Source organism: Chelon labrosus (assembly GCF_963514085.1).
Source record: "Chelon labrosus genome assembly, chromosome: 5".
Lineage (NCBI taxonomy): Eukaryota > Metazoa > Chordata > Actinopteri > Mugiliformes > Mugilidae > Chelon > Chelon labrosus.
Window position 1 is genome coordinate 28613510 of NC_140341.1, and position 14427 is coordinate 28627936.

General features: G+C 39.4%; 1 protein-coding gene across 2 annotated transcripts; it reads right to left on the bottom strand.

The window, feature by feature from the left end:
• Positions 1 to 5639: 5639 nt before the first annotated feature.
• LOC311488696 (sterile alpha motif domain-containing protein 9-like) lies at positions 5640 to 13112 on the bottom strand. Of its 2 annotated transcripts, XM_084545551.1 has the most exons (4): positions 12965 to 13112; positions 11629 to 11690; positions 11486 to 11550; positions 5640 to 11383 (listed from the first exon to the last, which is right to left on the bottom strand). In XM_084545551.1, the coding sequence occupies exons 3-4, from the start codon at positions 11507 to 11509 to the stop codon at positions 6869 to 6871; spliced, it is 4539 nt and encodes a 1512-aa protein (XP_084401677.1). In that variant the 5' UTR covers positions 11510 to 11550; positions 11629 to 11690; positions 12965 to 13112; the 3' UTR covers positions 5640 to 6868. The 2 variants fall into 2 exon arrangements, with proteins under 2 accessions (XP_084401677.1, XP_084401676.1); XM_084545550.1 differs by having other exon boundaries at positions 11486 to 11690.
• Between the last annotated feature and the right edge of the window lie 1315 nt (positions 13113 to 14427).

The following is a 14427-nucleotide window of genomic DNA, read 5'->3' on the forward strand; positions in this document are numbered from 1 at the left end:
CCGCTCAAGGGGATGTGGAATCATCAAAAAATAAATAAATAAATAAAATTAAAAAAAAATACAAATAGTCGGGTTTATGATAAAATACTAAAAAATGCACTCACTAGCATGTTGATATTAGCATGTAGCTTCACACTGCCTCCTACATTTGCCTGGTGACTTCATGTGGTCCTGCAGATGCAGAGCAGCTTCGTGAAGGTTTGATCTTGGTCCCAATGTTTCCTCTCTGACTACTGTTTGAGTGGAATCTTTTTGGTTCTTAGTCAGACATCCACAAAGATAAACATGGACAGAGGCTTAATGAGGATGATGGTCTTTTAAATGCATTAGAATGTACTCACCACAATAAATGCCTACAATACCTGCAGTTCAACCTAACACCACTTTGGGCTTGGAATCTTTTTACTCATCACATTTAAAATAAACCTCTAAATAAACCAATTATCACCCTCATAAGTGCATTTTCCTCTATCAGATTAGCACGGTTCAAAATCCATGCTGCCACCGAGGTATAAAAGCCACTGACTGACGGTCTGGATGCAGACATCATGTGAGCTGGCAGCAGTACAGGGCCCCTGAGTATAAAAGCTGTTCCCTGGTCAGAGTGAAAAACCTGCTTTGTGCTGAATCAAAAAGCCCTTGCTGCTTTTGCTTTTCTCATCTGGCAGCATATCTCCGACAGCGGTTCCAGGAGCCAGACTCTCACCACCGCCGCGCTTCCCAACCCTGAGCCCCCCTTACTTCCCCTGCTCATTTCTGTCCATTAGAAATCCAGAGAGGGAGGTTTAGCTGAAAACAAACAACAACAAACAAAAGACCAAAGTGGGGCGAGGAGTGCTGAACGGGGGTGCAGAGGGAGAACTTCTGTGTGAAATAATTGCGAGGAACAATTTCAAACAGATGTCTGTTTGGACTTGGCCCTGGACTCGTGTCCCCGTTAAATATAGTGATTTGATTGGAAAACAAGCAGTGCGAGATGGGCTGGCGGCCAGCCGGACCATTCGAGGGCTCTCTAATGACCCCCGAGGGTCGCGGGGTCGTCAGAGTAAAAGCAGATCAGAGAGGATGTGGGGCCAGTAGCCAGGACAGGGCCCATAAATCTAGTCCATTCTCAGAGGAAGCTATCTTTTTTCACTTCACCATCAGAATTAAAATACAATCACACTCGTCACATTGTGCTCCCTCCAGTGTGCGAAGGTTATAATTCAAAGCTAGACAACAACAAGCAGGCAGAGATGGGAGGTTGGGTTGGGTGGTAGTGGACTTTTGGGAGGAAGGTCAACAGGGTTGTGTATTTTAGGCTGATGAGACCCACTGCTCATGGGGTTGTGGGAACAAAACTTTAAATATAAATTCATATATTACAATGTTTACAATGACCTAGCTGAAAAAGCTTGAAAATAGCATGAACTATTCAGTGTGATAATGTGATTTGTTCTCACTGTTGTCTACTATTCTGAAGTTAAGAAAATGTTTATTCCAATCCTCTAAACCCAGTTTATGATTGCTGCAGCAACGCATCATGAATGGGACGCATTATGCGAACGGCATTTGTGGCGGCCAAATCTCTGATGGCATAGTTGACCACGAGTTGTTCTTCCAATTTTCAGCTGGCTCAGCTTTTCACAGATGTGTTAGTGTAGGGTGGACAGCTGCACTTTATGGCAGTACGGTGCAAGATGATCAGGATCATTTTCATCCAGAACGGCCACGGAAGGAACACACGTGCTTTTCAGTTCGTCAAAAATAAAAACTTCATCGGGCTGCCAAGGAAACGGGCAGAGAGAAGAGGTTTTCTTCCTGCTGCAACAATGGCCTCAGTCAGAGTGAGCTGTTAACTGAGATCAGCGTCACACAGCTCTGATACGCTCTCTGCAGGGGAGGAAGCAATTTGTCAAAATCACTCTGAGACAAGTCACATATTGTGCAGCATAGTTTTTAGTGTAATCGATATCTTGACTCAATATCCTTTCAATTCAACATATAAATGATAAAAACAGACAATACTATCTGGTTTGTCAGCTATACTAAAGATGCCTGGCAGCAAATAGATGATGTTTAAATATTAAGCTTAATACTAAAGAGAACTGTGGTGTTTTATTATTAAAAGCTTGGCATAAAAAGCAGCTACTTTATAAATAATGTGACTATGGGACTATTCTTTCATGTAAGGATAAAACTGGCAATAGTCTATATTCCTGTCAACAAACCTAATGAATTCCCTTGGGATACGTCCTGTATAAGAGTGCGCTTCATAGATGTGTTTGGTCGAATAGTTTTTGTGTAACAATGAAGATCTGTGGCACAAAGTTATACATGTCAGACTTTGGACACATACAAGACAAAATTGTTTGTAATAATCTTTATGTTTTGATCTAAAAAAAATGAATACATTTATCTGTAATCCTGGCCCATCAACCTGCCCTGTCTTCATGGCCTACAGTTATCCACTCTCACTATTAATTCTAACATGGTATTTAATCAAATAAATGTTGTGGCCCTAACTTAGTTTTGGTCAACTTGTTTTCTACACTAACTAAAAATAGGTTTGCAGAGACTTGGGATCGAACAATTGGACCGGCTCAGTGTTTTTAAATTCAGTCCCCGTAGAAAAAGTACATTTCTGGATAAAGAGGTTTTTTTTTAACATCTAGACATGTGCTGATCAGTCCACTTCTAGTTGCTGCCTTTTTACTTTGTTTCATTAAAACTTTGAGAAGAAAATGACAAATTTATTAAAAGAACTGCGTGACTAGCGAGAGCGTTTTTAATGATTTCTTTTGATGCCATGTTAAATGACAGAGTAAAGCCAATGCTGCTCTTCAGTGGTTTTCTATTGTCGAAGGAACAAACTTAAAAAAATTATGTTGTGCTATATATTCAAATAGTAGTAATTAAGTATTACTTGAACAAAACAACTTTGCCCTAATTCACAATGTTACGCTTACTTTTTGAGCCAATGAATTGCATTTAATAACATTGTCATTAAAGTAAAGTCATTTTATTAGATTTTGCAGTGCAACCTAAATGCATCATTCTCCAACCTGCCTATGATATCTCTTATATTCAGTCATTATACCAGATAAATCATATGTAATAGAACAACTATTGTCACTAACAGCTTCATCTAGATTCATTCTGTCATGTAACATCATTGTATCACTATCAGATTCTACATGTACGCTTTAGTCAGATGTGTGTATCTATGACAGATGTATGTTTATTTCGTTCCTCCTGCTGCTCTCTTCTCTCTTTTTCTGCCCCTACCTGGTCGGCCTCAAGCAGATGGGTCCCTCCATGTCAGCCTGGAACATTAAAATCATATGCTGTGGAACGCTATTGTACACATCAAAGTATACTAAATATTTCGGGGAATACTAATGCATGAGTCAAAATGTGTCCAAATGAGGATACAATATTATAGGAGTGCCTTTAAACATATACTTAAACTGCATAAAGTAAGTACTACTTTAATGTGAACATTCTGTATGTTCTCCAATGAAAATGCTTTCAATTTTTCTCAGTCATGCACTATGAAGATGTAACTCGACTTTCTGACAGGGACAAACAGATGCATGTTTAACAGCCACTAGGACCTGTTGACCCTCAGTGATCTGCTGCCACTCTGTGATCTCACACCAACGTTTTCACTTTGGTGTGAGTGGCCACAGATCACAGTGACACACTTCAACTACCCTAGGATTATTAATTTAAATGCTGTGTAAAGCATAACACTAACAGAAAGTGAAGTGAGTATACTTATGTGCATTTCATGTGGGAAATTTTTTGGGCATAGGGATGGCTGTGGCTCAGTACATAGGATTGTCCATGAACCAGAAGGTTTGATCCCTTGTATATGGACCACATGCCGAAGTGTCCTTGAGTAAGTCACTGAACCCAAGTTGCTCCCAGTGCTGGAGTGTGAATCTATGTGAATGAATACACATAATGATTTTCCTCCTGAATCTACTCTCCATCTAGGTTACTGGTCGCACAAGCTCCCTTTCACTACAACATGCTAGGGAAAAGACACTTATCACCAGGATAACCTTCTGACCCCAATAGATGACCTTCTGAAGATTCTTTTCAGCCATGTGTCGCAGTGATACTAATACTTAAAGCTATCATGTGACTCACTCCATCTTAGAGAGAAAGACCAACACAGGGCACAGCCAAATTCATTTGTTATTGGTATTTTGTAAACATCCAAAAACAGGACAGACTATGGCCTTGAGTTTTCTTGTTCTACCAAAAAAAACAAAAAACAAGAATTCACTTTTTTCTGTTCTTTTTTGTATTCTTTCTCATCTCTAATTTAGACGTGCACCTCTTGCCGACGTTTGTCACTTGTTGAGCCATCTGCTGCTTTGACATCCCTGTGACACAGTCTAGACACGTCTCTGGAGGCTGAGGACCTGTGCCACAAAGTAACATACATATTCAGCGACACGCTCCACACCTCACTTATCATCGTGACCCACATGATAACACAACATCTGTAGAACTCCAGATGCTTGTGTGCGCGCGGGTCTCCGTGGAGCAGAAATAGGTAAATGAGAAAGAGATGAAAGAGAGTAGTAGTGGCCTGTTGACCACTCAAACCTCTGGTAGCACAGCAAGTCAGACTCTCCATTGTCCTGGGACTACAGAGTTCTTCTGTGTGGTGACCCTGCAACTGCAACTGATGGGATGCACCATCCTCCTCCAGCCTGGGGTCCACTTATAGCCATCTGTCTTTTTGTGTGCTAAAATTTATTAGCAATCAATTAACCACTATTTCAAAGTCAGTTTTACAAATGTACGCATTTTGTGGTTGACAGGACATCAAGGTTTCCAAACGGCAGGGCAAGACACTGCAAAAGTACAAGTTAGATACAAAATAGAATAAGGTAAGAGAAAAAATATATACTCTGTTGCCCATAGGTTGGAATAAAATAATTTTTTCTCATGAAATGATTGTGAAAATGTGATTCATATAAATAGGAATAAAAAGAGGAATGCGTCTAAAAACAAAACTATTCCTACTTTATGGGCAACAGTGTATATAAGAGTAAATATATTAAGGGTGCAAACAAAGTTAAGAAAGTAGGGTTAAGTTGACATTCATGAATACTATGAGTAATGAACTCCAACAGGAGTAATGCTCTTGAAAATAAATATTGCACAGAAGTCACATAATGCATAGAAACAATACCTGAGATACGTGTATTGCACATAACAAAGACCAAAATTTCACAAAATAAAATGATAGAATGATAAACAACTACATTTCCTAAGAATGAAGACAGAGCCACAGTAACAGGCACCTGAAGTGCTCCAGTACGGTCATATGCTATGTCAAAAAATAGAATTCAATGTGTGGATTTAATTGCACTTTGAGATAATTTATTTTTTTTATGGCATTTTGTGTGTTTTATAATTTAAAACTTTTTTTTTTTTTGGTTTCATGTGACTTTTTAAAACTGCAAAATGTCTTCGATAAGTGCTTTGTAATGTTGATTTGACTCCATTTACCTTTTTTGTCCACGTTTCATTCAGTGGCTCATGTCACATGATTAGTATTAAATGGAATTGAATTCAGGTTTTCTTTAATGGTAATATTAATATTTGTCTAAAATGTAACCAGCTATTCTCATCTTGCCTGAGGGTGCTGAACACTGGAACATAATGCCAAATGTTGCATCTCCCCTAAATGCATTTTCTCATTTCTGAGCTTGTGGCGCCCTCTTGTGTACAATGCAGGTAGAACTGTATCTGGTATAAAAGCGTAGCCTGGATACTAGACTCTCTGACTTCGCAGAGAGTAGGGAATGCAAATGAGCGGAGGTACGTAGGCAGGCGGAGCCAGGCTAATAAAAGCGAACACATATTTGCAAAAAGTGGTATGTTTAAAACCGGACTAGCTGTATGAGCCATGTATTTCAACTGACTAACTGACTGCAATAATGAATTCTCAAATACTGTAGTAATGTTACAATACAACTTTATTAGAAAGTAAAGGAATTAAAAACAAGTCCATGTTCACTGAAGCTTTTCATTGATTGCAAAACACGCCATAGTTTGAACTAAATTACAACGGTACTCCATCATGATAAGGTTAAAAAGAATTGTGTTTCAAACATCAAATTACTTTATGGATGAACAAAACAACAGAATAGCAAAAATGGCAAAATTTTAATATCTGGTTAAAAACAAGAGATATTTTAGCTGAATCAATGGGACTTGCTGAAAAATAGTACTGTATAATCATGATGCACTGATTTGCAAATAAAAGAATTGAAAAAGTCAATGATCATTACTGTCTCTTGTGGAATGCAAACACAAAAAAAACATTTTTGAACAAAATTACAAAGGTATTGGACTACATCACAATAAAGGTAGAAAGAACTGTCTTTCACTGTTGGATATAACAAAAACATTGACCTTTTAATACCCATTTAAAAAGTAACACACTGAAGATTATTTAAACAGATCAGCTGTATCAATAATGGAACATACTGAAATATATTACTGTATAATGTAAAAAGTTCAAAGTACACACATTTTAAAATTTCATTATGACAACAGCATCAATGTTTTCATAAAAAAAATGAATAAAAAGATCATAATATTACAGTGCCACATCAGCAACTGAAAAATGTTAACCTTATTGCCCCACGGATCAAATTTGACCTGTCTCGCATGTTTCTATATTACAGAATTTTTTATAAATGTGGTCTACAATCTATGGATTCTGCAAAGACGTGTCCAATATATAGTGATTAGTTGAGAAGAGGTTGGCTAAAAATGTGTATCACAGTTGATACATTATATTTTAGGCTTTATAAATAGTCAGACAGACTATGTTGGAATGTTGGAACGAACTCCGTCAAAGCTTTTGTTCAATGTCAAGGGCAAGAGGGCCTTTCATCGTGAAACCAATGAAGAACGTCACTTTTGAACCCTCACCATGCCCACTTATCTGGCTTCGGTACATTGGAGCAACTTCGACCTTTAGATCTGGGAAACAAGTATCTGCCACTATCAAGTTGTTCCTGACCTCGCCCGTGACCCTGCAAAGGAGCTCCTCCACCTTCTTCTCTTTCCATATCTTCCCATTCCCCCACAAGGAGGCAAACTGCTCCTGCCCAGCCGTGATGCATTTTTTTATCTCACCAATGTGCACCAGTCCTCCATAGCCCTGCTTCTTCCCTAAGAGAAAATGGACAATGGGGCTCTTGCCGTTGTACACTTCATTCATCGCAGTGTAATAAGAGTTCTTCATCTGTGAGATGAACTTCCCCAGACTTCTACATTTTGAACCGTTTGGCTGTGGCCAGAACAGCACAACTGTGATGAACAGCCATGACAAATTGTCACCAAGTGGAATTTGCTCGGACTGAACTTTGTTGAGGAGATCAATTAACTTCTGGTATGGCAGAACTTGTTGTGATTGTAGTTTGATACAACTCAACACAACATTGACATAGATGAAGTTGATTTTCTCCTTTGGAGTCGGGTCTTGCTCAGGTGCGCAAACAAAGGAATACTGTCTGGCAATCTTCTCCACTGTTTCAGTCAAGATGTCATTTGAAAGACAATTCAGAATCCCAAAATAAGTATCAGCTTTTTGCTTCTCTAGGAACTGTCTTGCCTGGTGTAGCTTCAGCTTGTTATGAAGAATCTTATTCTTTAAAAGAGATGCAGAATCTGTCTGGCAGAAAAGCTTTGCATACTGTCTGAAACATCTGAAAAGCTCATTTTGGGAAACTTCGTCACGACTGTCCTTCATTCCAAATCTGGAACCCAGGTTCACATAAAAATTGTCAAGGAAGTCAAAGTGTGTTTTCATCCTATATTTGAGGCTGTAGAGTACATCCTCAAAGTGATTTAGAATAACATAGTAGGGTTTGTTTTTGGTGCGTCTGGGATCTTGTCTTTCTACATCCTGAAGTTTAACCTCTCCAGAAAGAACCTGGCTCATTAAGTCATGACGGACAGCGTCACAGGAAAACACAGGGGTCTTTTCCAGCACTTGAATGACAAGTACTCCAACCTGAATTTCTCCCAGACAACCTGCTGTATTGAAAGGGCAGTTATCTGTTTTGATTTTTAATCTCTTAAATGACTCCTTCTTTGCAAGGCTGTGTGTGTCCTTGAACGCGTCTATAGCTGACTGAGCCATTTTGAGAAATGTGGACAGTTTGTCTGCACTGATGGGCTCTTCTTTGTGGTTTGCAATGGAATTTTTGAGCTCGTGCTTAATAACTTGTGCTGATGTGTCAGCAATATAGGAGCTGTCTTTGGAAAGATCTTTTGCTTTCTCTGCCCAGCATTTTGCTTCTGAGAAATCCTTCTTTTTCAGGTAATAGTACCTGGCCAGTAACTGACTGACAATGGCATCTTTCTCAAATCTTTTAGCGGCATTTTTTAGCACTATCTCTTCCAGTCCAGGTGTTTCATTTGCAATGTCTTGAATGAGTGGAGAGAACTTGGATTCCTCTTCTGTGGAATAATCTCTCTTCACTAAAATGTGGTGAACATCTCGCAGGAGATTGCCTTTCCCTTGTGTGCTCTCATAAAGCTTGTTTGTGGTCAGTAGAAGGTCAGTAATTTCAGCTTTCTTCACATTGTGTGTCGTTGTAAGTTCCTGCAAACACTGCCTTGCAATACTTGAATGAATCATTTTCACAGCAGTAAACACCACGTTGCCCTCAACTGAGCACATGGAAATGAAAGTGGAAAACTTCCCAAATCCATCTTCAACTTTGTTGGTTCCACAAAATGGTTTTGGTTGAAGTTCAAGAAATTCCTCACACAAAGAGACGGAGAGAGTGGCACCCTTGCAGTAAACATTCAGCAGAACTAAAACAGCCAAGAGTTGTGCATGTTTCTGGTTCATATTGAAGCTTTTGAGAGTGTTGCGGACCACACCCTGAATATACTCTGACTTAAAGTTCTTCTTCATGATCATGAAACCATAGAATGTTTCAGCATTCTTGTGTGTTTTCTCTATTTCTACAAGTTTCTCCTCAAACATTTTCTGTTCCTTGTCAGAGAGATTATTTCCAATGAACACAGTATCCGCTGTTGGTTCAATCGATTCAGAGGACTCAGATCTCATGCAGTTGAGGAGAATTATCTGTGCCGTCTTGGACTGAACGTCTTTCTTTGCACATTCTTTTTCAATGAGCTGCTGCAAGTCAAACACTTTTTCCATATCATCGAAGTCATCTATCATCAGCAAAACAGGGATTCTTATTAACTGCTCCTCATGGTCATACAGTAAAAGTCTGACCACTTGTTCAGCTACTTCAGCAAAGTCAGCATTGTTGTTCTTGAGCACAGCACAACGGAATCTGTCCCGATGAGCCCATAATGTATGCATGGCCAAAGCTGTCCCACCACATCCAGGTACATGCATGAGGTTGAGCAACACACAGGCTTTTCTCAGGGTGCCCAAATCTGGTAGGACTGTGTTCATGATGTAGTCAAACTTGTCTCGTTTGATGAATGGTGTTGAGCCAGGCTGCTCTGAGAAATAGAAATTCCACCATGACACTTTTCCTCCCTTGTAGAAATTCTCCTCTATGACAATTTTGTCCTCATTTCCTCCTTCACACTGGTTCACGGAGAGAACTCCTAAGGTATTGAGGCTACGCTCCGCTTTCCTCTCAAGAAGCACTCTGCTTCCTCCACCGCAAGGTAGGAAATGGCTGGATCTACGATTTTTTGACCAAAGACTAAGGATAGTACCATTGACTTCTGCAAAACTGAGTTCATATATGCATCTACTAGAGATGTTAACGCCACAGCGAGTATCAATGAGGTCCCTCCAGGACGTAAATGCTTTCTCATTGTCACATATACAAAGGATTTGCTCTGTGCCTCTGAGCTCTTGCCAGAATGTGCTGAATGTCTCAACAAGGGGGTCCATCTTCTCATGCACTCTCGACAAAAGTAAGAAAACGACAAGGAATTTCTTGTTTGGAAGCACATCTTTCCGACACAAGAAAGATATCACATCTCGAACCGAGGCTCCCTTGTCCATCAACCACTGGTCAATGTCAGAGGGCACCTCACGCTCAGCGCCTCCATTGCAGAATACCCAGCTGGTGTTTCGAGTTAGTTTTAACTTGTTTGCAATGTCCTCAACTCCTTCAGTAATTTTATACTGTGCTGGTATATGGACACTTACTGTGCTCTGCTGATCAAAGTAATGATGCAATCCACGTTCAGCTGATTCAGGATCAAAGTCTAAAACAGCTATTGGGTTGAGTTCTACAAGAAATCCTAGAGATTCAAACTGGCTTGAATGTGATTTATTAGTTACTATCACATACTGCTCGAAGTGAGACTTATCTAAAGACAAGGAGCCACCCGTTATCATCTGACCTAATCTAGAGCCTTGAGTACTTCTTCTTATCACACTGAGGTGCTTCTCTTCCGCTTCTTTTCGTAGTTGTGATCGTTGGGCCATACTATCAACAAACTGATTGTACTCTACCATGGGTTTGGCAAATGTGGTTGGTGCGAGAAGGTCTCTGCTACTACTGCCATCTCGGATAAAGAAACGTTTTGATGGTGGTGATTCCATTTCTTTAACTTTAGCTTTTTTCTTGCCTTTTTTTGTGTCCATGTTAATGTGGTAGATGTTTTCTTCACAGACTGTAGAATCAGGAACTATGTCCACTTCTATCACACATTTGTCAGATGACGTCATGTTCTTGTTGAGAACTTCAACAAATCGAGGAGGTTTGATGCACGTCTGAGCGGCCTGTTTGTGTTTGTGCTCAAAACAACAATTTATGGCAGATTTTAGTTCATTTGCATAAGCCTCTTTGTCCTCAACAACCACCCCCAACACCTGACCGTGGGTGAAGTTTGGTCTGTCTCCTATTCCAAAATGTATGGTGCCATTAGTGCGGCTATTCATGCAGGCAGCTGCAAAGCGAATAACCTCAGCAGTGAACTTGCTCATTTCAGTTTCATCTGTTGTATTGATGAAACCTTTATACTCATGGCAAGGTTCAATCATGTCTGAGGCACCTGACTCTGTAATATCAAGAATGCTGTTCTCCATGTATCTGAATGTATCATGGTATCTACAAAATGGATAAGGTTTGCATGGCTTCCCAGGTTGGTTAGTAGAGCTTGCTAGCTCCTCCTTCTTCAATTTTACTACCTCATCTCTGGCATGAATGATAATCTTTGCTGGTCCAAGAGTCAAACCAATATCCTTTAAGTCTGTTGCATCTAAAAGCAAGAGACTATGCCCATTAATGTCCTGCTGAAACAGTATGTCAGCAATCGTGTCATCCACACCATCCAACTTGAGGGCCCACTGTTTCACTTGATGCTTACTCCAATCCTTGATGTCAAGTGACAGATCCTCCTCCTGACACTAAAATAAAAAGTAGTTGTTTTTTTTTTCTTCTAATGTTCAGCTTACATTACTCCACACCCATCACCAATGATCATTAATATAATTTCTTCTACTCCTTACCTTCTTTGCACCTTGGTCTGCCATTGCAACGCTGGCTCCTTCGTCACAAATGTAAATCACTAATGCTGCAAACATTTCGAGAGAGTAATTAATGAAGGAATAAATATTTCACAGATATCAACAAAAAACTATTTCAACTTTACCTTAATACATCATGAACATCCATCACAGCTGGTTTATTTTTCACAAATCCTGACCACTAATGCTGCAAAAGAAAGAGGAAATATTGATGTACAAATACAGCATCTGAGCAAGCTTATAGAGTCGCTGTTCAAATTCAGTAGGCTGATCACTAAACTCACCTTTATCACTGTTCATGTTGATGAATTTAACATTAATGATGACTCTGCTCTATTGTCTAGATGCACACTAATGATTTCAGAGCACACTGGTTTGCTGGCACATCTTTTTTGGTCCTTTGTCACTGCTTCTTTCAACACTATTATTGATGGATTGTCAACTACAAGATGGCGATAGGATGGGCTTTCAGTGCGTGGTACAGACATAGGCTTTTATATACAAATTATTTTACTAGGCCTGCAGTACTAACTCTGGTCTGACACATAAATAGTTAAAACTGCTTCTTATCATAAAATGGAAGTCAGCCAAGAGGAAGGCTCATTTCTTTCTTTCTTTTCCCCCAGGACCAACCCTACAAACGTATGTGGCATCATTGTGTAATTAGCTAAACAATAAATGTGGCAGAGCTGGTTTGGTTCAGTGATTTTATTATAATTATTAACATGATAATGTTTTAACTGTTATGCCTACAAATGTAATAGTCAGATTTCGTCTCTTATACCATCCCAGTAATATCACAATCATCACCTATAATGGTAATACCTGTCTAACTGCATGAGTTTGCTCTCCAGTGCCATCTATGATCACAATAAAACCAGGAAGTAGCTTCAGTTTTAAATGCGTCTGCTCAACACATAATGTAAACGTACTTTTAGAGCTGATCTAGCTTTTTTTTTTTTTTTATGTTAAGAGCTGAATCAAACAGATATATTGCAATTGATGGATGCAAGGTATCAAGATGAAATAAGAAACACACTAAGATAAATTAATAAATAAATAAAAACTGCCAGCCAGTAGCAAAAACCACAAAAACTAAACTATGAACTAGAATCAGGCTTCATCATAACTGGGTAGGCTTATACATTTATATTGTATTCCAAATTGTATGGTGCCCTTGGTGTGGCTATTCATGGGCATCCATGAATCCAATGAGGTTATTTGCTTTGCAGCTGCCTAGCTGCAAAGCAAATAACCTCAGCAACGAACTGGTTCATTTCACTTTCATCTGTTGCGTGTTACCTTTATAATCATGGCAAGGTTCACTTAAGTCAGATCAAGAATGCTGTTCCCCATGCATCTATATCGTATACGAAATGGACGAGGTTTGCATCACGTAGCTACTGAGCAAATTTCCACACTGATAACAAAACCAAACCAAAAACAGCAAAGACAACTTACCCATCGGAGCAAAGACGGTTATACTGCGATACACGAGAGATAGAGATAGAGTTAATGTGACAGACTTTAGGAGAAAGGGACACCGACGTCCTTCGAGCTCGCTTTCACGAGAAAATATGGTACTGATGAGGAAGATGTTCTCTCTCGGTTATCATTCGCAGGAAGTGAAACCTACGCAGCACCTATTGCAAGACTGCTGACTTATTTCCGTGTTGCACATTTTTGGGGAAAAAAAAAAAAAAAAAAAAAAAAAAAGTACGCCGAATTCACTATTAGAAGTTCACCTTTGATAAGCACCACAGAGGGTACTGACAGCTGTCACAGAATAACTTTGACACGGAAGAAAACTTAAAAAAGCGATGATTCCCAGAGACAATCCGCAAAGCTAATAACATGTCTGAGTTGAGATTGAACTGAGAACTCACGACCTACGCGTTTTAAAGTAATAAAGCCTGACGACATAAACAACTTAATGTTATTAACACCTTCATGCACCTGTTCCTTTGATTTGCCCTAATGCCTCTTCTCCTTACATCTCTCACATAGGCGCTGCTGCTGTAAGTCACAGTCAAGCAAAATGACTCTTATGCACAAAGTTGCAATTGTACTTGTATCTTATTATATAGCACAACAATATAGCACACATAGTGAATAAAAATAGCAATACACTTACTGGAAAGAGGAAGAGGAAGAGGACACTAAAACTGTGTTCACAAACCACAAATCAAGTTGCTTGTCCTCTCTTTCATCAACATCCAGTCACAAAGAATCACAGTGTGCAGTGTCATAGCTGTTCCTATGACTGCACTCCTCTGGACAGAGATCTCTGATGTTGTTCTGGAATCTTCTGGAGACACTTTTCCAGTTTGCAGGTAAAGTGTCCCTGTGAAACCCGGATCTTTCGAGGGATTCGGATCATTCTGAGTCACTCACTGATATGAGCCGGGTTGTGAGAGTCACTTGACACAAAATGGCCCGATTGCAAAAGAAAGTGTTTCCAGTACATTCACTTGAGACATAATAAAGCATAGTAAACACCCAAGAACGGATTATTACAGTTACCTGTTATTGCCCTTTATCAGTTCATTGTGATCATGTAAACATAACCACTGAAAATCATAACAAGTAGCTTACATAAGCCTAAACCTAAAGCTCAAAATTAGGCTGTGCAAAAAAAATAAAAATATATCATAACATTACTCACAGTCTAGAAGAAAACAGACATTCTTGTCTGTGATTAATGGTCTAAATTTTAAAATATGGTCAGTTTTTTTCATCTTTAGACTGGCTAAAGGCGGCAAGAGATTAAGAGCATTTGTGTTTTCTCTGAGATTTCTCTGCCGAGATCTGAGAGGCAGGGCCTCCTTCCTGACAGACCCTGACTACACTCATTGAACCTGAAGACACAAATGTTGCCCTTAATGTAAATGTTGGATCTATGCAAATGCCGCACTGGCTTAGTG